The sequence below is a fragment of the Martes martes genome (genome assembly GCF_963455335.1).
Source record: "Martes martes genome assembly, chromosome: 10".
NCBI lineage: Eukaryota > Metazoa > Chordata > Mammalia > Carnivora > Mustelidae > Martes > Martes martes.
The window spans coordinates 115546652-115570871 of record NC_137898.1 but is presented as its reverse complement, the minus strand read 5'-3'; the positions used below and the strand labels follow the sequence as shown (position 1 = coordinate 115570871).

The 24220-nt window shown below is 42.5% G+C and overlaps 1 protein-coding gene across 1 annotated transcript in view; it reads left to right on the top strand.

Moving 5' to 3' along the window:
- CEP126 (centrosomal protein 126) overlaps positions 1–24220 on the top strand; it is a 90084-nt gene that overhangs the window by 37951 nt on the left and 27913 nt on the right. The window contains 2 exon segments of the mRNA XM_080815719.1: positions 10245–10390; positions 15556–15664. Of these exon segments, the coding sequence (XP_080671845.1) occupies positions 10245–10390; positions 15556–15664 (255 nt within the window).

Here is a 24220-nt window from a genome sequence, read left to right as displayed (position 1 = left end):
GTATTGGGGGCATAAGTATTTACAATTGTTAGATCTTCTTGGTGGATAGACCCTTTGAGAACGATGTAGTGTCCTTCTGTATCTCTGACTACAGTCTTTAGTTTAAAATCTAATTTATCTGATATGAGAATCGCTACCCCGGCCTTCTTTTGAGGCCTGTTGGCATGAAAGATGCTTCTCCATCCCTTCACTTTCAGTCTGGGTGTATCCTTACGTTCCAAATGGGTCTCTTGTAGACAACATATGGACAGGTCCTGTCGTTTTATCCAATCTGCCACCCTGTGCCATTTAATGGGAGCATTTAGGCCATTCACATTGAGAGTGATTATAGAAAGATACATTTTTACTGACATCATGTTGCCTGTGAAGTCCTTGTTTCTATAGATCGTCTCTGTAATTTTCTGTTCTATGACATTCTTGGGTTGGTTCTTCTTTTATAGAACCCCCCCTAATATTTCCTATAGTGCCAGCTTGGTGGTCACATACTCTTTTAAACCTTGCCAGTCTTGGAAGCTCTTTATCTCTCCATGCATTCTGAATGTCAGCCTTGCTGGATAAAGTATTCTTGGCTGCATGTTCTTCTCACTTAGTGCCCTGAATATGTCTTGTAAGCCATTTCTGGCTTGCCAGGTTTCTGTGGACAGGTCTGACGTTATTCTGATGGACCTTCTTCTGTACATAAGGAATCTCTTCCCCCTAGCTGCTCTCAAAAGCTCTTGTCTAAAATTATGATTCGTCAGTCTTCCAATCAGGTACCTCGAGGTCTTTCTAGATTCGTTGATCTTGGGGGGTGTTCTTTCTACCTCTAGGACATGAACGCTGGTTCCATTCCCCAGATTGGGAAAATTTTCATGGAGAATTTGTTCAACTATATCTTCTAGTCTTCTTTCTTTCTCCTCCCCCTCAGGGATCCCAAAAATCTGACGTTGGAACGTTTCATGGAGACATTTATTTCCTTAATTCTGTTTCTATGGCTTCTAAGCTGTTGGTTCCAGGCCTCCTCCTGATCCTTTTTCTCTATCAGTTTGTCCTCTAGATCACTAATTCTATATTCTGCCTCGGTTACCCTGGCTGTTAGAGTATTTAGATTAGATTGGATCTCATTGGTAGCATTTTTAACTTCTTCCCGGGCAGCTTTCACTTCTGCCCTAATTGATTCCATGCTGTCACTAATGGTTTTCTCCAACCTAGCCATTGCCTAGATAATGTTTATGTCCATACCCAATAGCTCTGATGGAGAGGGCACAGTCTCTGAATTTTTCCTCTGTTGGGTGTCCCTTCTAGTCATTTTGGTGAGAGGTGGTTGAGGGGATGTGTAGCTGAATGTATCAACCACGATCCAGGCAAGGTGCACCCTGGAATGCTTCTGAGCAATCAGAAGTCACCACCAAAAAGAAAGAAAAAAGAAAAAAAGAGAAAGAGACAAAAAAAAAAAAAAAGGGGAAGAAGAAGAAGAAGACCCAGCCAGAATGGGTCCCAAAGGTAAGATTCTTAAGGTATACAAACAAAAATGGACAAACAAAAAGACCGAATAAATGACAAGAAGAAAAAAAAAAGAACCCTGTCAAAATGACCCCAAGGATAAGATTTATATAATACCAGAACAAAAACAAATATAGAGAAACACTAACAGAAGACAAAGATGGGAGGAGGGTGGTTATAAATCCTCCGTGTGGGGAGGAAGCTTATTTCGGTGCTTCCTGGGTGTATCTTGATATCTTTGTTAAAGGACTCCACTTTCCAGAGATAAAGGGGGGCTAAAGCTGGTTTATATATAGGGGTAGTATTGATTAGGGAAAGAGGATTACCTTGAAGCTTATATCTATATGTATATTTAAAAAAATAGAAAAGAAAAAAAAACACAGGTATATGTATGCAAAAAGGTTATTATGGAATATGTTGTATTAAACCTCTAGTTGTAATGGTAAGTAAGTTAAAAAAATTAAAAAGAACAAGAATAGTGAGAACAAACTAAAATAAAAGTTGTATCTATGAAATATACAGGTTTTAGGGCAATACCGGGAGCTTCATATATTGTCTTCCCCTGATATTGGGGTTTTACAGCTTTATGGGGACCCTGTGGTAGTTGTCCTCTCGTTCTTTTGGCTGGCTTTGGTGCGGGGCGGGGGGGGGGAGCTGCCTCGTTGTTTTTCAGTCAGTCTTGGTTGGGTTGAGTCCTCTTGCCCCCCTATCAAGGGGCTGGGCTCTGGAATCCGGTTTTTCAGGCTTTTGTTCTCAGGAGGTTTTTGTTCTTTGGTGGCTTTTTATGGCTTTTCCGAGGTTGAGTGGAAAGCAAACTGCACCCAGACCTCTGTCTCAGAGAGAAGCCTCAGTCTGCTCCCCTCTGGGTGGTCCAGAACACACAGACTCCCCCTCTGTAAACTCTGCTGAGCCATGCAACCTCCCACAGGCAGTGCACATCCCCAGCCATCGTCACGGGGGTCGCCCAAAGCGCCTGCTTCTCTCTGCACCTGCCTGTCTCTGCTACTAAGACTGTGAGCGATATTGGTCCAGGGCACCTGCTTCTGTTGGCTGCCTTTGCCGCGGCTGCTGTGTGGGGTCCAGACCTCGGGGTTTCGCAGGTTGCCGCCCAGTGATCTTACGGAGTTCCTGGGAGCGTCCAGCCCCTCCGCTGGTCCTGCTGGCTAGTGCCCGCAAAGAGCCCTCTCGGGCGCGGGCGGGGGGCGCCGTGAGCGCAGAGTGCAAAAGGCTGTGGTTCTAGAGAGCACCCACCAGGCTCCCTCTTGGGGGGGCGCAACCCCGCCAAGCCCCAGCCAGTGAGGCAAGCTGCGCAACCCTGGGGGCTCCGGCCGGGGAGCTGGATGCTCTGCCGCCGCACTCTCTCTGGCACAGGTGGTCCCCGGCAGTGGCCATCCGAGGATCAGGGGCTTAGGCCCGTGCCCGTGACTGCCTGATTCCACCAGCTGCCCTTTAAGGTCTTTTGCTCTTTTTGAGTGCTTTTAACCAGACTGCAAGTTACTGCTGGTCCCCAACCACAGGGCACTTTCGCACCGCGGCATTACTTTCCAACGGGTCCCTCCCCGTTCTGTTTATCCTGTTATCAGCCCGAACTCACTCTGCTTTATCTCTCCACTGAGGTCTTCTGTCCTTGTAGAGATCCAGAAGTGTATAATCCTACATCTCGGGCTGATTTCACGGGTGTTCAGAGTGTTCTGGTGGATGACCAGCTCGCTTTAGGGGACCGGTTGAAACAGCCTCCGCTACTTCTCCGTCATCTTGCCCCTCCTCCCTGAAGATACTATTTTTATCTTTTGTTCCCAGGAGTTGGACTAAAATCTGCTTAGGCCTACGTTGTTGGTAATTATCGAGTAGTTCACTGAGATTCTCTCATCTGTGATTTAACATTTTTTCACCAGATTTGGGAAATTTTAGGCCAGAGTCTTCAAATGTTTTCTGCCCTACTCGCTTTTTCCTTAATTTCTGGGACTCCAGTGACACATATATTGTACACTTTACACAGAATAATGACCACTGATCATTCAGTGACCCATGGGTCACTAAACTGCTACATGTTCTTTTCTCCATCTTTTTTGTTCTGTTCTCAGTTTAGATAATTTCTGTGAATCTGTCCTCAAGTTTACATATTTTCCCCTGATATCCCCAATCTGCTGTTCACCTACTAGGCACATTTTTATTTCAGATTTTATAATTTCCATTGCAAAATTTTCATTTGGTTTTCTTCTTTTTTTTTTTTTTAGTAATTTTCATTTCTCTTCTATGTTTTTTGTCTTTTCAGTGCTCAAACTGTAACAAGTCCTCACAATTTACTGTTTTACATTTTCTAATATAAAACCATTGTGAATATCAATTACATCTCTCCTATTCTAATAATAATGGATAGTGTGTAACAAATTTTTTATTGTTATTCCTTCCTCACTGGAATCTTCTCAGGATCTCTTATCTTTACAATACCTATGGGATGGTTATTCATTCATTTTGCCAGTTTTGAGATACTAAACAATGAATAAGTTTTGCTTCTTTTATTGTGTGTCTGATACTCCACATAAATATTTAATGTCTTAATTTGATGACTCAGGTAAGAGATCTAACTGAACTAGTTCAGATACCTGAGATAGAGAAAAGTTTACATAACCATTATTTAACAAATTCCCTTAAGCATTTAGACAGCCCTGGATTTCTCAAGACAACTCACAGGTATATAATTTTTTCTAGAGTTAGATTCGTATCAGCTCTCAAAGAAAGCATTTTCCCCAGGGTTGGGGGAGAATCTAAAAGGATCACTGAGGCATCACTAAAATAAATCAGTAATATATACCAGCTAAGATTTCCTTCTTATCTAACTAGATAAATGTAAATTGTTCTTATTACCAGTGAAATGGTACTTTAGAAGAAAAATACAAAAATAAAAAGAAACCTGAAACAGACTTCTCTGTTTAAAAAAAAAAAAAGATGTGATAAGTGTAAGGAGTTTTGTACAGTTCCTTGCTGCACTCTCAATGGTGCGACATAAAGATGACAGCCGTCTGCATTGGTGGCTGTAGTTCACTGACACTCTGAAACTGAATTCATGACCTCGTGCTCTTTACTGAGAATACTCCACTATAAAAATACTAACTTCCTATATGCCCCCTAAATTTTCTTAGTCAGAAAAGTGTATATAGTAAGTGGATTAGTAAATCCTTTATAATTAGCATAAATAAGTTAAATAATTTTTATTAATAAAGATTTATCCCCATCCTCACTAAATAAATGTTAACTGGGGAAAAGAATTGGTTGAAAGTTATTATTCTGGTCATTTACTGCTGTATAACAACGCGCCCTGCAGTGGAGTGGCTTCCGATGACAGTTCATTACCGTCGTGTATGTACGCAGTGGCTCACTCGGAGGTCCGCTGCTGCCGCCCCGAGATCTGTGCTGTGAGCGATATTACCCGAAGGCCTGCTGAGCTGCGCACCTGAGATGGCTTCTGGTCATTTGCTCCTGGGCTTGGGTGCCAAGGACAGCTGGAGGATAGCGAGGCCTCTCTTTCCATGCTCCCTCTCCCTTTCGCTAGCGGGGCCTTACCAGCGTGGTGATGTCACGGTCGCCAAATTTCTTACAGGGTCTGGCTTTTCCTAGAACAAGCATGCCACAGACCAAGTTGGAAGCTGCAAAGTTTCGAAGCGAGCATCACTTCTATAAAGGTGTTTTGGTGAGCAGAGAGTCACAGGACCAGGCTGATTAGAGCAGAGAGGACTGCATGATCTTGGTTCTTTGGAGACTGTCTTTGGAGATGAGCTACCAGAGGGGTGCACTCACGTTGGAGTGCCCTTGACACTGCCGTCTTAGCCTCAAGGGAGAGCATATGAATTTAGAACATCCCGAGTTCACTCTGTTGGCTTCTGCCCAGAGCAGCTTAACCCTCTCTGCATAAAGGAAACTAGAATACTAGTTAATGCCTCCATTTAGTTGCCTCTGTTTTATCTCCTTTCAAAGGCTGCATCAAAACAAATGAATGGTCTGCCATATATTTTATTTTTCTTTTCTCAACTCCCAATTCTCTCTTTATAGTTACTTCCAATTTAGATGTTGTAAGATTCATGTGCGACTTGAACCTCTGCCTTTCTCCCTCAAAGGTTACCTTCATCTAATCTAGTGGAAATCAAGGGTGGGAGTAGGAAAGTAGGTTTTTGTCTTACCTCCCACCCTAATTGTTCATATGGTATCATTTCCCCACATTTCCCCAGCTGACCCTAGCTGTCCCCAGTGTTGTTGGGGCTTGCTGCTAGTTATTGCCCAGAATTTTTGGATTGGTTCCCTTGATAGTCTGCCTGTGTGGCAGCAGAAGTGTCAGGGTCTGGCAGGTCCCCTGGTTCCAGGATCCCCTCACACAAGGCTGTAGGGGAATGTCACACTTTATTGAAAGGGTTGAATGGAAGAAGCTTTAGTTTTCGGAGTGAAATAATTCCTTCTTGGGTGGACATGTCTCATGTGTTACGTAACACTCAGCATCCCTGGTCCTGGGGAACTGAAATCTGGTAGCCCACCCTAATTACTGTGATAGTCACAACTCTTCCGGACGTTCCCAGGCACTCCTGGTGAAGGGCAAATGTTCCAGATTTAAAGCTACCAGATTAGAGTCATTAAAGAAAACTCTATTTAAAAACAGAAAAATTTCATAAAATTGACAACTATATGTTTTCCTATAATCAAAGGGAAAACTATTTACGAAATTATGTGAATCCCTTTAAAGGCCTTCTTAGTTTTTAACCTGGTTTCCTTGTCTTTCCCTGTCTCTAAAATCCTTTCCGTCTTCACAAAACCATACTGCCTACCAGCAGATTCTAGTCTGCTAATACAGCCACTAACCTCATGTGTCTGCTGAGCAGTTAAAACGTGACTAATCCAAACTGAGATATGAAATACACTTAGTACAAAAAAGATAAAATATTCTAATAATTTTTATATTGATACATTTTGAAATATTTTTGATATAAGGTAAATAAAATGTTGAAATTAGTTTCTACCAGTTTTTTTAATGTGACTACCAGGAAATTTTAAATTACATATGTAGCTTACAGGTGTGTTTTTTTTTTAAAGGTTTTATTTATTTATTTGGCAGAGAGAGCACAAGCAAGGGGAGCAGCAGAGGGAGAGGGAGAAGCAGGCTCCCCACTGAGCAGGGACCTGGGGTCGTGACAGGAGCCAAAGGCAGATGCTTAACTTACTGAGCCACCCAGGCGCCCCTGGCTTATGTTCTGTTTCCAGTGGGCAGTGCTGATAAATTATGTCTCACTGTGGGGCCCAGGGGTTCAGTCTGGTTGGATAAAGGAGCTTAAAGCTGCACTTGCACTGTACATCATATAAAGTTGAGGAAGCACAGTCAGTCTGAAAGACCTGGGGGATTCTTATTTTATACTCTGATAAAACACACTAACACAACATTTACCATTTTTTTTAAAAGATTTATTTATTTATTTATTTGACAGAGAGAGAGAGATCACAAGTAGGCAGAGAGGCAGGCAGAGAGAGAGGAGGAAGCAGGCTCCCTGCTGAGCAGAGAGCCCGATGCGGGGCTCGATCCCAGGACCCTGGGATCATGACCTGAGCCGAAGGCAGAGGCTTTAACCCACTGAGCCACCCAGGCGCCCCAACATTTACCATTCTTAAGTAAGCCACTTAAGTGGTACTAAGTACATTCACATTGCTGTACAACTGTCACCATCATCTTCCCCACTAAATATACCCATTAGACACTTAACTCCCCACACCCTTTCACCCAGCCCCTGGCAGCCACCTTACTGCTTTCTGTCTTTGAATTTGACTAGTCTAGGTAATATGATTGTGGAGTAAGAGAATATTTGTCCTTCTGCCATTGGCTTATTTTACTTAGTGGAATGTATTCAGGGTTCATCCATGTTGTAGCATATGTCAGTCTTTCCTTCCTCTCTAATTCTGTTGTATGTGTATGCCACGTTTTGTTTATGCATCTGTCAAGGGACGCTTCAGTTGCTTCCACCTTCTGGCTATTGTGAACAATGCTGGTAGGAACATAAGTACACAAACATTTGTTTGAGCCTCTGCTCTCACTTCTTTGGGGTATGTTCCCAGGAGTGGAAATGCCAGATCATACTGTAATTCTCAGTAATTTTTTGAGGACTCACCATACCCTTTTTACAACAACTGCCTGTTTTGCATTCCCACCAGCTTACAAGGATTCCACTTTCTTCACATCCTCATAAGTACTTATAACTTTCTGGTTTTTGTTCTGTTTTATTTTTAACAGTGGCCATCCTAATGGGCATTGCAGTTTTGATTTGCATTTTCCTAATGATTAGTGAAGCTGAGCATCTTTTCATGTTCTTGTTGATATTTGTATATCTTCTTTGGAGAAATATGTGTTCCAGTCCTTTGCCTGTTGTTAAAGCAGATTATTTTTGTTGTTGTCCAAATGTGGGAGTTTTTTAATATATTCCTGAATCAATTGTTTATCAGATATATGATTTGTAAATATGTTTTTCCATTCTCTCAGTTGCCTTTTCACTTTTGATAGTGTTCTTTGATGCATAAAACCTTTTAATTTTGATATAGTCCAACTTACTTTTTCTTTTGTTGACTATGCTTTTGACATCATACCCAAGAAATCATTGCCAAATCCAATGAAGCTTTCTCCCTATGGTTTTCTCTAAGAGTTCATAGTTTTAGCTCTTATGTTTCAGTCTTTTATCTATTTTGAGTTAATTTTTGCATATGTTGTAAGATAAGGGTCCATTTTCATTCTTTTGCACATGGATATCCAGTTTTCCCACCATCATTTGTTGAAAAAGACTGCTTCTTCTTCATTGAATGGTTTTGGCACCCTTGTGGAAAATTATTTTACCACACAAGGGTTTATTTCCAGGCTCTCTAATCTATTCCACTGATATATCTGTCTTCATGCTGTGGCTGTACTACCTTGATTACCATAAATTTGAAGTAAGTTTTTAAATCAGAATGTTGTGGCTATTTGCGGGTCCCTTGAGATTTCATATAAATTTTAAGGTGACTTTTTTAATTAAGTCTACTAATCCATGAACATAGGATATCTTTCCATTTATATGTATTTTTTTAAAAATTTCAATATTTTGTATTTTTGGTGTCCAAGTCTTTTACCTCCTTGGCTAAGTTTATTCCCAAGCATTTTATTCTTTTTGATGCTACTGTAAATGGGATTGCTTTCTTAATTTCCTATCTAGATTATTAATTGTTAGTATATAGAAATGCAACTGATTCTTGTGTATTGATTTTATATCCTGCAACTTTGCTGAATTTATTTACTAGTCCTAACAGTGTTTTTGTGGAACGTTTAAAGTTTTCTGCGTATAATATGCCACCTGTGAACAGAGGTAATTTTGCCTTTTTTCTCTCCATTTTGGATGCCTTTTACTTACTCCTCTTGCTCTGACTAGGACTTCCGGTATTATGTTGAATCAAGTGCTGAAAGCAGGCTTCCTTGTCTTGACCTGCGGGGGCTCTTGACGGAGATTATGTGGGAGCGCCTCCCTGTGGCACTGCTTCGCTATCTCCTGCCTGCCACAGGGTAGGACTGTTTGCAGATTTGTAGCCCTACTTCCCAGAATTGTAGTTCCCTAAATCTCAGTTACTTGGACAATAATAATGCTCAGGCCAGTGAAGGTCTTTGGAAGGATGGTTACTAGTAATCCATGACACTAAAAATCTTGAAGAGTTTTTATCTACCACTTCTCAATCCCATACATTCCAAAGAGCAGAACCACTTGGCAGTTTCTTAACCAGTGAGTCACCAGCTTCCTTCTTCAATTTTCTCATTGTCCAGTAAATAATTACTGAAACACACATACACACGTTTTCCACAAACAAAATTAATTTTCTGAAACAGTTGAAACTAGAGAACATGAACTCAAATGCCCAGGCAATCAGAAATAAATGAAATAGGAAAGTTGAGAAAAATAGGGACTGATAAAGGTTATGGGCAGGTGTTTGTTGTCATGTCTGGGTAGGAGTTCAGGGTTGACAAATCTTGCAGATTTTCAAGAGAAGGTGGAGTCAAGATTTTTATGTAAGTTGTATGGATTTCTAGCATAGTTCAGACTTAATATGATAGTCAATTTTAAACTTTTGGTCTAAAAGAAGAAGAACAATCTATGGTATTATCTTTTTTTTCCCCAAAGATTTTATTTATTTATTTGACAGACAGAGCTCACAAACAGGCAAAGAGGCAGGCAGAGAGAGGGGGGGAAGCAGGCTCCCCGCTGAGCAGAGAGCCCGATGCGGGGCTCGATCCCAGGACCCTGGGATCATGACCGGAGCCGAAGGCAGAGGCTTTAACCCACGGAGCCCCCCAGGCACCCCTATGGTATTATCTTAATTGCCCTATGATTTGCAAGGCTGCTGCTTTCACCAATGGGTTTATTTTTCTCATTCCAGAAAATAGTGTAGCTTTTTAGTAAAGAATTCTTCCATAGCAGGCTTTCAGAGGTGAGAGTATGGATGCAGGTCTGCCAGAAATTAGAAATAAGAGCCTTCCCTTAGTTGCAAAAGGCCTGGATAAGGTTCTGGAATTGCTACATATAAAGATACCAAGATTGTTAGTGAAGAGCCTTTTTTTTTTTTTAATTTAAAAATGTGTTGTTTCTAAGTAAGTGGACTTTTGAAATATGAAAACACCATTACATAACAAATCATTAGTTTGAAACTATTTTCTGTGTTCAGATTTTTAAGACTTATTCCCTCATTGAGTTATCTACTTTGTGTTTCACATATAGAGCTTTTGAAGAAAAACGAAAAGAACAAGAAGAAAAAGAACAACAAATCAGAGAACAAATACTTCAACAAAGAAAAGAGAAGTTTGAAGAAGTCACTGAAAAATTCCAGCGTGCTCATATTCCTCTTTCACAACGGAGGAGAGCAGGTATCTGAACTTCTAGAACGATATGAGGATAAAAATGAAAATGAGGGGCTCCTGGGTGGCTCAGTTGGTTAAGCATATGCTTTCAGCTCAGGTCATGATCTCAGGGTCCTGGGCTCAAGCCCCACATGGGGCTCCCTGCTCAGTGGGGAATCTGTTTCTCTTTCTCCCTCTGTCTGCCTATTTGAACTCTCTCTCTGTCAAATTAAAAAAAAAAATCTTAAAAAAATGGAAATGTTATCATATTCAACTTGTGTAGACAACAAAATGGTAAATTGAGAAAAAAAAGTATAAATTCAAACTAAAAAGCATACCTTTTGAGCAATAAGACTTTAACCAAATGAAAAATTATAATTTGATTTAGGTTTAATTTGGAGAATATATTGTTGGCTCTATTAGTAAATTTTGAAAGTTGACAAGTGTGATTCTACTTCATACTGGCTTACAGTGTTTTGTCTTTTTTAAAATTGATGTAGTAAACAGAAAATTTAACATTTGGGTTTGGCGAATTAGCGTCACATTCATTCTGGCATTTTATTCACATTTTGGTTCAAATTCTTACCTAAGAGACTGACAAAAAGAAATTGTACAGAGTATTATAATCTAACAATCTAAGGCGAGGACAATTAAGAACTTAAATACGATTATAGTTGATTCTTTGGTACCATATCTACATTTTTTATACCTTAAATAGTAACACGGAATTAAGTACAAAATGTCAAAGCTTCAAAAAGAAAAGGACAGGGGCACCTGAGTGGCTCAGTTGGTTAGTATCTGACTCTTGATTTCAGCTCAGGTCATGATCTAAGGGTCATGAGATTGAGACCCATGTCAGGCTCTGCACACTGGGCATGGAACCTACCTAAGATTCTCTTCTCTCCCTCTGCCCCTTTCCTAACCCCTCCTTGCACACATGTGCTCTCTCTCAGAGAAAGGAAAGAAGGAAGGAAGGAAGGAAGGAAAGAGGGACAAGCAGAACCTTCATGTTCAGCAAACGTGTGTTGTACTGTACTGTGCTTAGCCCTGGGCTGAGATAGAAAGATAACCATTCTCTACCATTAAAGATCTCACAGCTTATTTTGGAGATGAAAGTAATGTAAACAATATCAATAAATATATTGAGAATCTCTGTGGTAACAGAATGTGTAAATTTCTGTACGAACACAGAAGGAAGAACGCTAAACCTATACAGGGACATCAAGGACACCATCCCTGGAAAAATGACTTAATTTGCATCTTGAAGAATGAGCATTTTGCCAAGCAAAGAGAAAAAAAAATTAAAATCCCCAACAGGGGGCGCCTGGGTGGCTCAGGGGCTTGAAGCCTCTGCCTTGGCTCAGGTCATGATCTCAGGGTCCTGGGATCGAGCCCCGCATTGGGCTCCCTGCTCAGCGGGGAGCCTGCTTCCCCCTCTCTCTCTCTCTGCCTGCCTCTCTGCCTACTTGTGATCTGTCTGTCAAATAAATAAAAAAAATCTTAAAAAAAAAAAAGCAACCTATTACTGTGTCAGTAAGAGTCCCTACTGTACTTGAAAAGCTTCTGATAACATTAAGTGAGGACGGTATGAGACAGCTAGTAATACCCCTAAAAATAACAATGGCTTAAATACGATATGGGTTTATTTTTCTCTTGTATAATGTGAAGTCCTGAGGTAGGCAGTCACAGCTGGTTTGAGGACTATGCTGTGTCTGTCACTGGGAGCTCGGATGCCTTCTGTCTCTCGGCTCAACTATCCTTAGTTTGTGATTTTTATCTTCACCGCCCTGGTCACATTTTAGCTACTGAAGCTCCAGCATCATGCCAATGTTGTAGGCAGGAAGAAGGGAGAATTGTAAAGAACAAAAGGTTGTACCTCTGAGCTCCTTTTAAATTATTTTCCTAACAGTGTCCATCTGTTTACTTACGTACAGTCGGCAACGCCACGTGCGGGGGAGACTGACAGAACAAAAGTGTTGAGTAATTCTGCATCACTGCCCTGACTGTGAGTGTGCGGTCTGTTGCCAAGGAAGGAAGGGAAGATGGAGAGTGGTAGGTGGGAAACTTGAGGGTCTCGACTACAATTAGATCTGTTTATGAGAAAGGTCATTACAGTGACAACATGGAGGTAGATGGAAGTGAAAACAAACTGAAGCAGACGGACTAGCACGAGACTGTGCCAGTACTTGCGGCAGGAGGGGGCGAGCTGTCCTGCACAGGGAGAAGAGTGGTCGCATATTCAAGAGGTGGGATCAGTAGACGTCAGTTACTAATTGATGGAGAGTGGGGAAAGTCTAGATGGAGAGCACTGCCCCTAGGACTTAGCAGAGAGTCTCACATATTTTTATACTTTTTAAGGAATTAATTATTTTGAGAGATGATGATAATATTCATCAAGATTATGGATAAAGAAGGAGAATCAGATTAGAGGTGTGAACGATCATTAAGTTTTAAATGCATTGATTTTGAGCCTTCTGTGGCTCCTCCAAATGGGGAAATCAAATCAGCAACTAGAAATATGGGTCTGTGGGGAACCTAGGGGACTCAGTCGGTTGGGCGTCTGCCTTCAGCTCAGGTCATGACTCCAGGGTCCTGGGATCAAATCCCTCATTGGGCTCCTTGCTCAGCAGGGAGCATGCTTCTCCCCCACCCTCTGCCTGCCGCTCCCCGTGCTTGTGCTCGCTCACACTCTCTTTTCTCTCTGTGTCAAGTAAATAAAGTCTTATTTAAAAAAAAAAAAGAAAGAAAAGAAATATGGGTCTGAAATTTAAGAAAAAGATGGAATAGAGATGTATATTTAAGAGTCACTAAGGGGGGCACCTGGGTGGCCCAGTTGGTTAAGCGACTGCCTTCGGCTCAGGTCATGATCCTGGAGTCCTGGGATCAAGTCCCGTCTCAGGCTCTCTGCTTGGCGGGGAATTTGCTTCTCCCTCTGACCCTCCCCTTTCTAATGCTCTCTCGCGCGCTCTCTCTCTCTCTCTCTCATTCTCTCTCTCTTTCAAATAAATAAATAAAATCTTTTAAAAAAAAGTCACTAATGAGTGATATATACTTGATAAATGAAGCCATGGGAGAGATACGCTAAACCACAGGGTATAGACCACAGATTGAGGGTAGGGCCTAACATAGAATCTTTTTTTTTTTTTTTCTAAAATAGAATCTTAACGTACTCTACTATTTACTGTAGGTAGACAAGAGAAACTAAAAGAGGTTTTGAGAAGTCCTTCTTAAGAATGCACAATGGCAAAGACAAAGAAAATAATGTATAAGAAGGCATAGGAGAAGGTAGTTTGAAGAAAGAGGATGTGGTCAGTTACTGTAAATGCCTGAGAAAATTACTTACCACTTATGGGAATTATTTGCCCCAAAGAGGGTGCCAACTACCAAAAGGTCTAGGTACAAAGAGTCAGGAGTTTTAGCAAAAACAAATGACACACTCACACAATGGAATAATATACAGTTATTGGAAGAAATGATGGAGAAACTTTGTGGACCGATATGGAAAGTTTTCCAGCAGGAGGAGGTTTACTGTGAAGTTACTGAGGCTTGAGTTTCATGAGCCCTCACTGTCACAGCCCCTACACCTAATTTTATATGAGTACTTTTGCATTCTTTTTTCTTTTTTTTTTAAGATTTTATTTATTTGACAGAGGTCACAAGTAGGCAGAGAGGCAGGCAGAGAGAGAGGAGGAAGCAGGCTCCCTGCTGAGCAGAGAGCCTGATGCGGGGCTGGATCCCAGGATCCTGAGATCATGACCTGAGCCAGAGGGAGAGGCTTCACTCACTGAGCCACCCAGGTGTCCTTGCATTATTTTTTCTTAACAAAGTCCCCCAAGTTGCATAAGCCCTATGCTCATATAAAACTTGTGTCTGTCCCTGATTTTCAGGACATATTGTTAGTCATAAAAAAACGGTCCAGATCACAAGATATAATATTCTGTCTTCCGGTGAGAAAAGGGGGAAATTAGAATACATATTTATATTTGCATAAAGAAACAGTTATTGTATATACAAATGATCAAGAACAAGACTTCCAAATGTGTATTATGTATATTTTTAACTTCTAATATGGATATATTATGCAAAATACCAAATTAATATTTTAAGGAAAATTCAATGCTGTGAATGCAGAGCAGAGACAGCTATGAGAGACAACTGTTAGGTCACTGTCTTACTCGTTTAGTTTATTCCCAGACCCGAAGGTTAACCGAGACGGTCGGGAGGGGTCGGTGCAGAGCTCGAGCGTCGGCGACCCCGCCTCCGCGCCTTGAGTTGTGTGCGGCCGGTGACTGCGGGGACCCGAGCCTCCGCTCGAGCAGCGGCCGCGCGGCCCCTGGAGCGGCGGGGCGGGAGGAGCCCCGGGCCGCGGAGCACGAGCCGGGCGCGGAGTGCGGGGCCCGCCGCAGGCTCGGGGGAAGCGGGCACGCGTGGGAAGGCGCGCTGGTTCGAGGATGTGCCGCGTGGACGCGGACAAACGTCCGCGGAATCTGTGACCCTGAACTGGGCCCCAGTCTCCTCCGTTGCAAAATGGACATTGAAATAGCGTCAGCTTCCTGGGCCGCAGTGAGGGTTCAATTAGTCACTAGAGCTTGAAAATAATGTCTAACAGTAAGCGCTCCGTGAACAGTAGTTGGTGGCTTTTACACTTCCCATTTTCTTCTTAAAAATATCCATAAAGTTGGGGGCACCTGGGTGGCTCGGCTGGTTGAGTGGCGACTCTCGATTTCGGCTCAGGTCACGGCCCCGGGGTCGAGGGATGCAGCCCGCCTCCGGCCCCGCTGCGCGCTCTGCAGGACGTCTGCGCGGGAGCCTCTCGCTCTCCCTCCCTCCGCCCTTTGCTGGTGCACTCTTGTTCTCTCCCCACCCCAGATGAATAAATCTTTAAAAAATAATAAAGAATATTCGTAAATTTTGTCAGAATCAAGCAGAGAGGGGTTTGCATGCCAGAATGAAGAGCCTGGACATTTCTCAATGTCTTTTCCAGTTAAATATTCTCAAAATTGGCCATGGAACCGTTTCTATGTGGGAAATTAGAGATCTAAACTTAAAATATTTACACTATTTTAAAAGATACTTTCTTTCTACAAAAGCTTTAAAGTACTATTTTATTATTGACCAATCTTATATAAGAAAGAGAGAATTGAAGATGAAGTGATTCTGTACTATTTGATTTTTCTCTATTATCCCTTTAGTTTTTCAAAAACGAGTTCCTCTGTTGGAAGAAGCCCTCAAGCAAATTCAAGAATCCAATTTAAAATCAGAAATAAACCTCCCTTCCTACAGACCAGCAATAAATTGGAGGTAAGTAATTTATTATTACAATGTATAATTATTAATATGTAACAATTATACAGCTTTCTGCTGAGTTTGTAGGCCTTTTCATCAGTTACTTCTCACCTTTGTTGTAGAGTTTACTATTTTATTTTCATAGATTAATTTGAGGTAGAGGAGAATATAAATTGCCCAAGAATAAGGCAAAATTCTCATTCATCTTTGGTATTACAGTGCTGCCTGTATTGAATAATTTTTTATGTAAGCCATCACTAAAGCCGTTTTAAAATACTGATGTTCATTATTTATCTTTACTGAGAGGAAAACGTGCTGAATTGTAGTAATATAAGTTGAGATGAAAGGAGTAAGTTATGGTAGAAATGGGTTTTTCCTCATGGAAAAATCTTTCTTGAATGTCTTGAAAAAGCTAATGTCTCCTGGTTCCTCTCCAGAGTAGCTTAAATGAATCATAAGGAGCAGTACGATGGATCAACCAGAGCGCCCTGGACCATCTTATATTTTCCATTTATTTATTATAAATGTTTATTGAAGCTACAACATGCATAGCACTAGATCAGGCATTGTAAAGGGGATGTGGGGAGTTTAGCCCTGCAAAATCCAATGCCTAGTACACAGTCTAGGAAAGAAGCGAAAGTGCTTCAAAAAGTATAGAAGGGTACGGGGGCGCCCGGGGGGCTCAGTGAGTTAAGCCTCTGCCTTCGGCTCAGGTCATGATCTCGGGGTCCTGGGATCGAGTCTAGATCAGCTTTTCTTTTTTAATATGTCATTCCAGTCTACTGCGAACAAATGTGAATAATGGATTGAAAGAGGACAAAACAGGAAGCTATTTCAATATATGTCATTGAAAATATGTGAGCTCAGAGCTCTAGAGAAAGAGGTGGGCTTCTGGTCACAGAACACCGCACAGTGGATGGGACACAGCCACGAGGGTGTGTACCGTGATGACAGATCTAGGACAGAGCTCCGAGAACAGTCACATTTAAGGAAGCAGAAGACAGAGGCCTCTAGATAAGAGCAGAAGGGTTGATGCAGGACTAGGAGAGGGTTGTATCACGGAAACTGAGGAAGGGTAGAGTTTCTTGGGGAAAAAAAGCAGTTTATAGAGATCAAATGCCTCTAGGGAGTCGGTAACATAGTTGTTATCCTGCCCTGGAACAGGTGGCACATTTAAGAGGGGTGATGGGAGAGGGGTTAATGAAGGAACTGGAAAGCCAGAACAGGTTGGAGGAGCTCCCCAAGAACTGACCACCACAGAATCAGTATCACCCCCACAGACCTGCTCTGGAGACATGTATCCCCACAGAAGAGGGCTGCCAGACAGACCCTTGTGTCCTCAGTGGAGGAGCCCAGCACAGTGCCAGCTAGAAGACTAATGATCAAAAACGTCTTTCTCCTGTCACCCTGGCTCTTTCTAGTGCCTTCCATTGGCCAAACCGAGCCATAAACCAAAAGACAAAGGATCATTTCATCTCTGCCAAGCAGAGACGAGTGGAGAAGCGTGGAAAGTGAATCTGGAAAAGAGGGTATCCAGGGCAGACGCAGTGTGTCCCCTCTGTTGCACAGGAAGCAGCAGCCTGGGACTGCTGTCAGAGGAGTGTCAGGGAGGGCATGAGGACAGAAAAGAGAGTGCCGTGGGTGGAAAAGAAACAGAGTGAGAAAGTAAAGATGGAAGTTTGTCTATGAAAGGAAGAGAGTGATAGAACAATAGCCCAAAAGGATGACATCAAACCGATGAGTCCCAGAACTGAGGCCAGAAAGACAGAGGAGGAGACCATGCTGAGTGCCTTACATTCCTCTCTTGAGCATGACAGTGACCGGCATGGTTGACCCTGTGAGTGAGCTGAGTGAGCCGCGGTTCTTCTCTCAGGACAGGTCTGCAGCTACCTTATAAAACACGTGTAATCCGTGTCAGGGGGTCTATTACAGGAATATTAGCAAAGCAATCGAGTATGAAATGTAAAGTTGGGAAGAAGCTTGAAGGGCGAGGACCAGGTGTCTAATGAGGGGGCGTAGGTTGGGTTGAGCACCTCCAGGCCCGCAGTGTGGTAGAAGACACGGACCCCTAAGGACGTAGAGCTTGTCCAGAGTGACAGGACTGTAGGGTATGTTGCTAGTGGGAGGAGATAATCTAGAAATGTAGATTGAGATACAATGTGAAATGTTTTAATGGCTAGCTGGGAAGTTTGAAGTTTGTTCTTTAACTGGTAGAGAAGCAGTGAAGGTTTTTAATCAGGGACTGATTTTTTTAAAACTTATTTGAGAGAGAGAGAGAGCAGGAGAAGAGTGTAGGGGAGGAGCAGAGGGAGAGGGAGAAGCGACTCCCCGCTGACCAGGGAGTCTGACTCAGGCTCTGTCCCAGGATCCTGGGATCATGACCCGAGCGGAAGGCAGACGCTTCACTGACTGAGCGCCCCCAGCATTCCCAATCAGGGACTGATAAAATCCTCTTTGTCATTGTAGAAAGATATTGGTGTGAATGTTGGGAAACGAAAGGATGGAAAGAAGCTGAAGGGGACGAGAGATTAATGGGATAATCCAAAGGATAGATCACTACTGCTTAAACTGGAATAGTACTGTTTTATATAGCGGGAAAATGATAGCTCTGTAAAGGAATAAAAATATTGTGAGTGGGTAGAAGGAAAGGATGAGAGAAGGAATGACACACATTTTCACAGCACAGAGAAGTGATGTGAGAAAGAGGATTTAAGAATGTTGACCAGGGGTGCCTGGGTGGCTCAGTGGGTTAAGCCTCTGCCTTCGGCTCAGGTCATGATCTCGGGGTCCTGGGATCAAGCCCCGCATCGGGCTCTCTGCTCAGCAGAGAGTATGCTTCCTCCCTCTCTCTGCCTGCCTCTCTGCCTACTTGTGAGCTCTGTCTGTCAAATAAATGAATAAAATCTTTAAAAAAAAAAAAAAAGAATGTTGACCAGATAGAAGGATAAAATGTGGAACATGGAGTGATTAATGGCAGGGAAATCAGGAAGTATCCAGCCATGAATTTAAAAGGACTTACTTTAGGGACGCCCAGGTGGCTCAAGCCTCTTTAGGGACGCCCGGGTGGGTTAAGCCTCTGCCTTCTGCTCAGGTCATGATCTCAGGGTCCTGGGGTCAAGCCCCGAATCGGGTTCTCTGCTCAGCGGGGAGCCTGCTTCCTCCCTCTCTCTCTGCCTGCTTCTCTGCCTACTTGTGATCTCTCTCTGTCCATGAATAAATAAAAATCTTTAAAAAATAAAAAAAAAATAAAAGGACTTACTTTAAAAGGATAGTAGTAGTGAAGTCGGGAAGAAGGATAGAAGGAAAATACATTTCATAGAAATAGATTATGGAGGGACACCTGGGTGGCTCAGTGGGTTAAAGCCTCTGCCTTCAGCTCAGGTCATGATCCCAGGGTCCTGGGATCGAGCCCCACATCGGGCTGTCTGCTCAGCGGGGAGCCTGCTTCCTTCTCTCCCTCTGCTGCCTCTCTGCCTACTTGTGATCTCCGTCTGTCAAATAAATAAATAAAATCTTAAAAAAAAAAAAAAAAAGAAATATTTTATGGAAGTTAAATGATGAGTTTGGTGTATGAGAGGATAAAGAAAATGAAAAAAAAAAAAAAAAATGATCCAAAGAAGCTGAAATTTTGAGTCTTGATGATTGAGAGAATTTGTTGACTTTAAAAATAAAAAGAAATGAAATGGTACAAGTTTGGCAAGATATTGCTACATTTCCTTGCAAGTGTCTGAATTGAGGGGGTACATAGCCAAGTACAAATGTATAAAAACAATTGGACCTAAAATGAAGTGAGAGACCCAGACTATGTAAATACAGTTGAAAGTCATGAATTGTTTATGTTGTTGCTTCGTTTTTATATGTGGTTATGTCCCCCCAGCCCGACTGTGATATTCTAGGGAACAGTGGCTAAATGGTACACAAGCAGGTACTCCCTGCGGCAGACCACAGAGCAGTCAGTCCTTGCTATGCCCCTCTCCCCACACGTGACAGCTCAGCTACGAGCAACAAGATCACGGGCGTGGGTGTGTAGCCACCTTCGCTAGAAACCCCATGTTCCAAACAGGAACCAGTATTCCTGGTGATGGCTCCATGTGGATAATGTCTAGGTCCATGGGAGAGACATGTCCAGTCGTGAGAATTCCCATACTTGGGCAAAACCAAAGCTGTAGCTTCGTATCAGTTCTCTGTGGTTGATGCAGTCCTCTGGGTTACACAGAGCGTGGGTGGATAAGCAAAGAGGAGGGTCCTATAACCCTCACAAATTTCAGCACAGTAATTAAAAGTGATTCTTCAGGTCGAGTGCACCTTGTAAAAACTCACCAAAATGTATAGTTGTTTTGTTAAGTTAGATGAAAGTTCAGAACTTTACGGATTTCAATACATTAGCCCTTTTTAAAAATTCTTTATTTATTTATTTGCGAGAGAGAGAATAAGCAGTGGGATGGGCAGAGGGAGAGGGAGAGAGAAGCAGACTCCCACCTGAGCAGGAAGACTGATGCAGGGTTTGATCCCAGGACTCCAAGATCACGACATGAGCCGAGGGCAGATGCTTCACCAACTGAGCCACCCAGGCACCCCAGTACATTTGCTTTTACACCAAAACTTTACAGATTAAAACTGCAGTTCAGTCAGTATCTTCTTAACAGAATTACCTGCAGTAAGGAGATAAAATAATTATGTCTCTTTTGACCTTTTGGAAGTTTTTTTTTTAGTTTTACAAGCATATTTAATAGATCATTTATAAAGCAAGGGTCCAATTCAATGTTTGGCTGCTCTCTGGATTTCGGGAGCAAAGCACCAAGTCTTCGTAAGATGGTGCCCATGTAGATGAGCTTCCCCTAAGGGCGTGGGGACCAACGGATTGAGTTCCTAATCTTGATGATGCTTGAGATTTGCCCTGCCGTGTTAGGTCAAGCAAATCACATTAATTTTCTTTGGAACTTAGTCCCCCAGCACTTAGTATGATTGCACAATATTTATCAGATGTTTAACGAGGTGCTCTGTTTGGGAAAAAACACCACTTATTCAAAAACACTATTGATGTGCAATACCAGATTATACTGTGTAGCTGTCAAGCCCCTTCAGGTTTAGTTTTGGTTTTTTTTTTTTCAATTGTGGGCCATTTTCTGATTCTCATTTTTGGGGTTCTTAAATCTTAGCAAACATCACCAATAATAAATACCAAGAGGCCATTTAAACTTTTTTTTTTAAGTTGCAGCAATTATCTGTTACGATAAAATAAAAGTGACCATCAGGGATGGGGCTCTGAGCGCCCAAAAGGAACCCGTGCAGGTCCTCAGTCCCCTTTGTCTTTCCGAGACCTGCAGCTTTCCCCCACCCTCAATAACCAAGATAAATAAGTTAGAATGTGGCCGTTTTGTCATGCATATGGGACTACAGTTCTCAATTTGGGGTTAAAGGTTTTGGCTGCTATAAAAATGTCGTTTTAAAATACATTTTGAATTGTAAGAACAAAAGAAATTTTTTGTATTTTTTTTTCATTTATTTGGAATAATTTTCAAGTTTCTACATATAGGGTAGTTATAAATTTAAAGCGTTAGGCATTTATTGGTGAATAATGTATATATCCCCATTCAAAGAAATATAAGTAAATGACATTGAAATAAAGTCTGGAGTTTACTATAAAAAAGAAATTCCAGGGATGCCTGGGTGACTCAGTTCATTAAGCAGCTGCCTCTGCTCAGGTCGTGATCCCAGCGATCGACCCTTGGGATCCAGTCCCACATCTGGCTCCCGATTTAGCAAGAAGCCTGCTTCTCCTTCCCACTCTGCCTGCTGCTCTCCCTGCTGGTACTCTCCCTCTCTGTTAAATGAATAAATAAAATCTTTAAAAAAGAAAAAAGAAAAAAGAAAGAAAGAAAGAAAGAAATTCCAGCATAGAAAGGACCTGCAAAGAAAGGAGCTCAAGAAAGAACCTGAGAAGCAACAACTAGAAAAGTAGGAAGATAACCAGGAAAGCATGGGGACATGCAAACCAAGGGGATTAAAGTCAGAAAGACAGCAGTGGTGCAGAAGTGTCTGTTTTTAGTTAATCTCCAGCAAAAGCAGTACCTCGGGCAGGGAGGAAGCCGGGCAGCAGTGGCTGAGGAAGCTGGGGGGTGAAGGCCGCATAGCTCTCGAGTACTCCGTGGGGAAGGCAAGATGACAGACATTGAGAGGGGGAGTTCAGAGTATTAAAATCCCACATCACTTTGTGTAAAAGCGTCGTGCGCTGCTGTGTACGGTTTTCCGTGCTCACAGGCTTCTTTCTCTGCGCCTCAGTTGTCAGCCTTCGTGTTGTCAGATATTTTCTTTTCTTTTTTTTTTTTAAGATTTTATTTATTTATTTGACAGAGATCACAAGTAGGCAGAGAGAGAGGAGGAAGCAGGTTCCCCACTGAGCAGAGAACCCGATGCGGGGCTCGATCCCAGGACCCTGAGATCATGACCTGAGCCGAAGGCAGAGGCTCAACCCACTGAGCCGCCCAGGTGCCCCCAGATATTTTCAGTTTAAAAAAAGGCTCTGTAGTGCTAGGAATGAAGGTATGGACATTTTCGCTCGACACTGTACATTTCCTTAAAGTCTTAGAAGAGATGAAGTGTCAGAACAACTCTGATTTCCCTGTAGCACCCAAACGTACAGTAGCATTATCCAAATCTGTGCTGGGGCCGCTGAGTAACATACATAGTTTTGTTTTCCGAGAGATGGCCTCCATTCTAAATTAGAGTACTTAGTTTTCACTTATTATTGTAATGTGCTATTTTGACTATGACAGTCTACACCTATCTGTATGTATACACAAACACATGAATGTTATATATTTGGAAAACAACAAACATATAGAATTTACAGAGAGAACACTATGACTAACTTATTAAAACATTGAATTTCTCTCCACAGATAACTAAGTGTTCAATCACGTGTATGAAAATGCTTTGTAAATTATAAAATGCTATACAAATATGAAATATTAGAATATTAAGGATCAGGTGTTAGGTTAATAGAAATACATTTTTTATTTATTGAAAATATGATTAAGGTACAATATTGATAAGCTATTGTCACATTAAAAATCCACTATATGTGGAATATAAACCTAAAATGTGCTAAGGAATAAAGTAATGGCAGGAAACAGGGAGCATCCAAAGTAGTTGATGCTATCAGTACTCGTAAACAATTGTTCCAATATGGAAAATACTAGTGGCAGATAAACATAATTTAAGATATCAGTAATACGATCATCTAAAGGCAAAAAATTGTATGAAAAACTAGAAGGCATTTAATGCTAAAGCCTCAAGAGCAGTCAGAGAATAGATCCAGACGAAGATAGAACCTGCCTCAGGAAGTAATGAGATGCGAGAATGTTAATAAAGAACTAACATTAAAAATGCAAGTAATCGGCCTTCCGTCACAGCCAAATCCTTATCACGTTTGTGTAATGTACTTCACCCTTCTGATAGATGCAAGGGAGAAGAAGCTGTATTTCCCCCATATTAAGTTTTTATACTTTAAAATGATGTTGTCAGATATCTATCTCCAATATCCATGTATGTGTGGCGACACAGCTGATCTGAGCCACAGGCAATCCTGAGAGATCTGGCCAGAGCTGAGCAGTGATCTCTTTGACCTCTGTTTCTCCTTTGTACCAGTAATTTAAACCAGATTTTCTAACCCACATGCATTACCTATATGACTACCAGACTTCTAAAAGGTGAAAATACTCTTGAGAGGAGTCAGAAAAAGGGAGTGTGAGCAAGCGGCACACATGACTCAGCATATGCGAGACGACACTGGTTGGTCAGAAGAACACACGCACGGACCCTCAGGACAAAAATATACTAGGAGTCAAAAGCCTAGAGGCAGCCTAAAGAGCGTCCACAACAAAAAGAACCTCTTAATAAGGCTTTCTCTCTACCTGCCCGTCCAAACGCTTTTCGACCTGTGCAGATCCATCCCTGCCTGTCCGGCTGTCTCCACGCCTTATCCCTACTTAACTGATCAGCTCCCTCCTCCACCGGCCCCGTTGCTATCTCACCATTCCCACATTCTTCCTAGCTGTCCAACTGTCTCTGCCCCCCACCCGCCCCAAACCTTGCCTGTCCGTCCATCTGTCCCCTCTGCTCTCCCCGCGACCTCTTTACCGGCCTCGGTGCTGTCCTACCCAGTCAAATATCTTCCTCACCCTCCAGCCCCGGGGACCCCCAGCTTCCCCAGCAGTTTCCCACATCTACCAGCCCCGGTTCCTTCTGGCCCACCCGACCGTCTGCCCCACCCACCCCGAAGTTCCGCAATCACCCCTCATCCTGACCCACAGAGCAAGTTATTTTACAAAACTTTCAGACCCAAACATTGCCCTCCGCAGCGTTCTACTGCAGCCACTCTAATGCCTGCCCTCATTCGTCGTTCCCTTCCAGCTCGACTGGTTGTTTCCCCAACCCCTTTGGAAGCTCTCCCCGTTCTGAAGCCTTCCTGTTTGTCCGCTCACCCCCCTCCTCAGCCGGTCCCCACTCTTCCTGATCTCGGCCCGTTGCCTGAACATCCCGCCACCTTAGATCCTCTTTGGTCCGTGC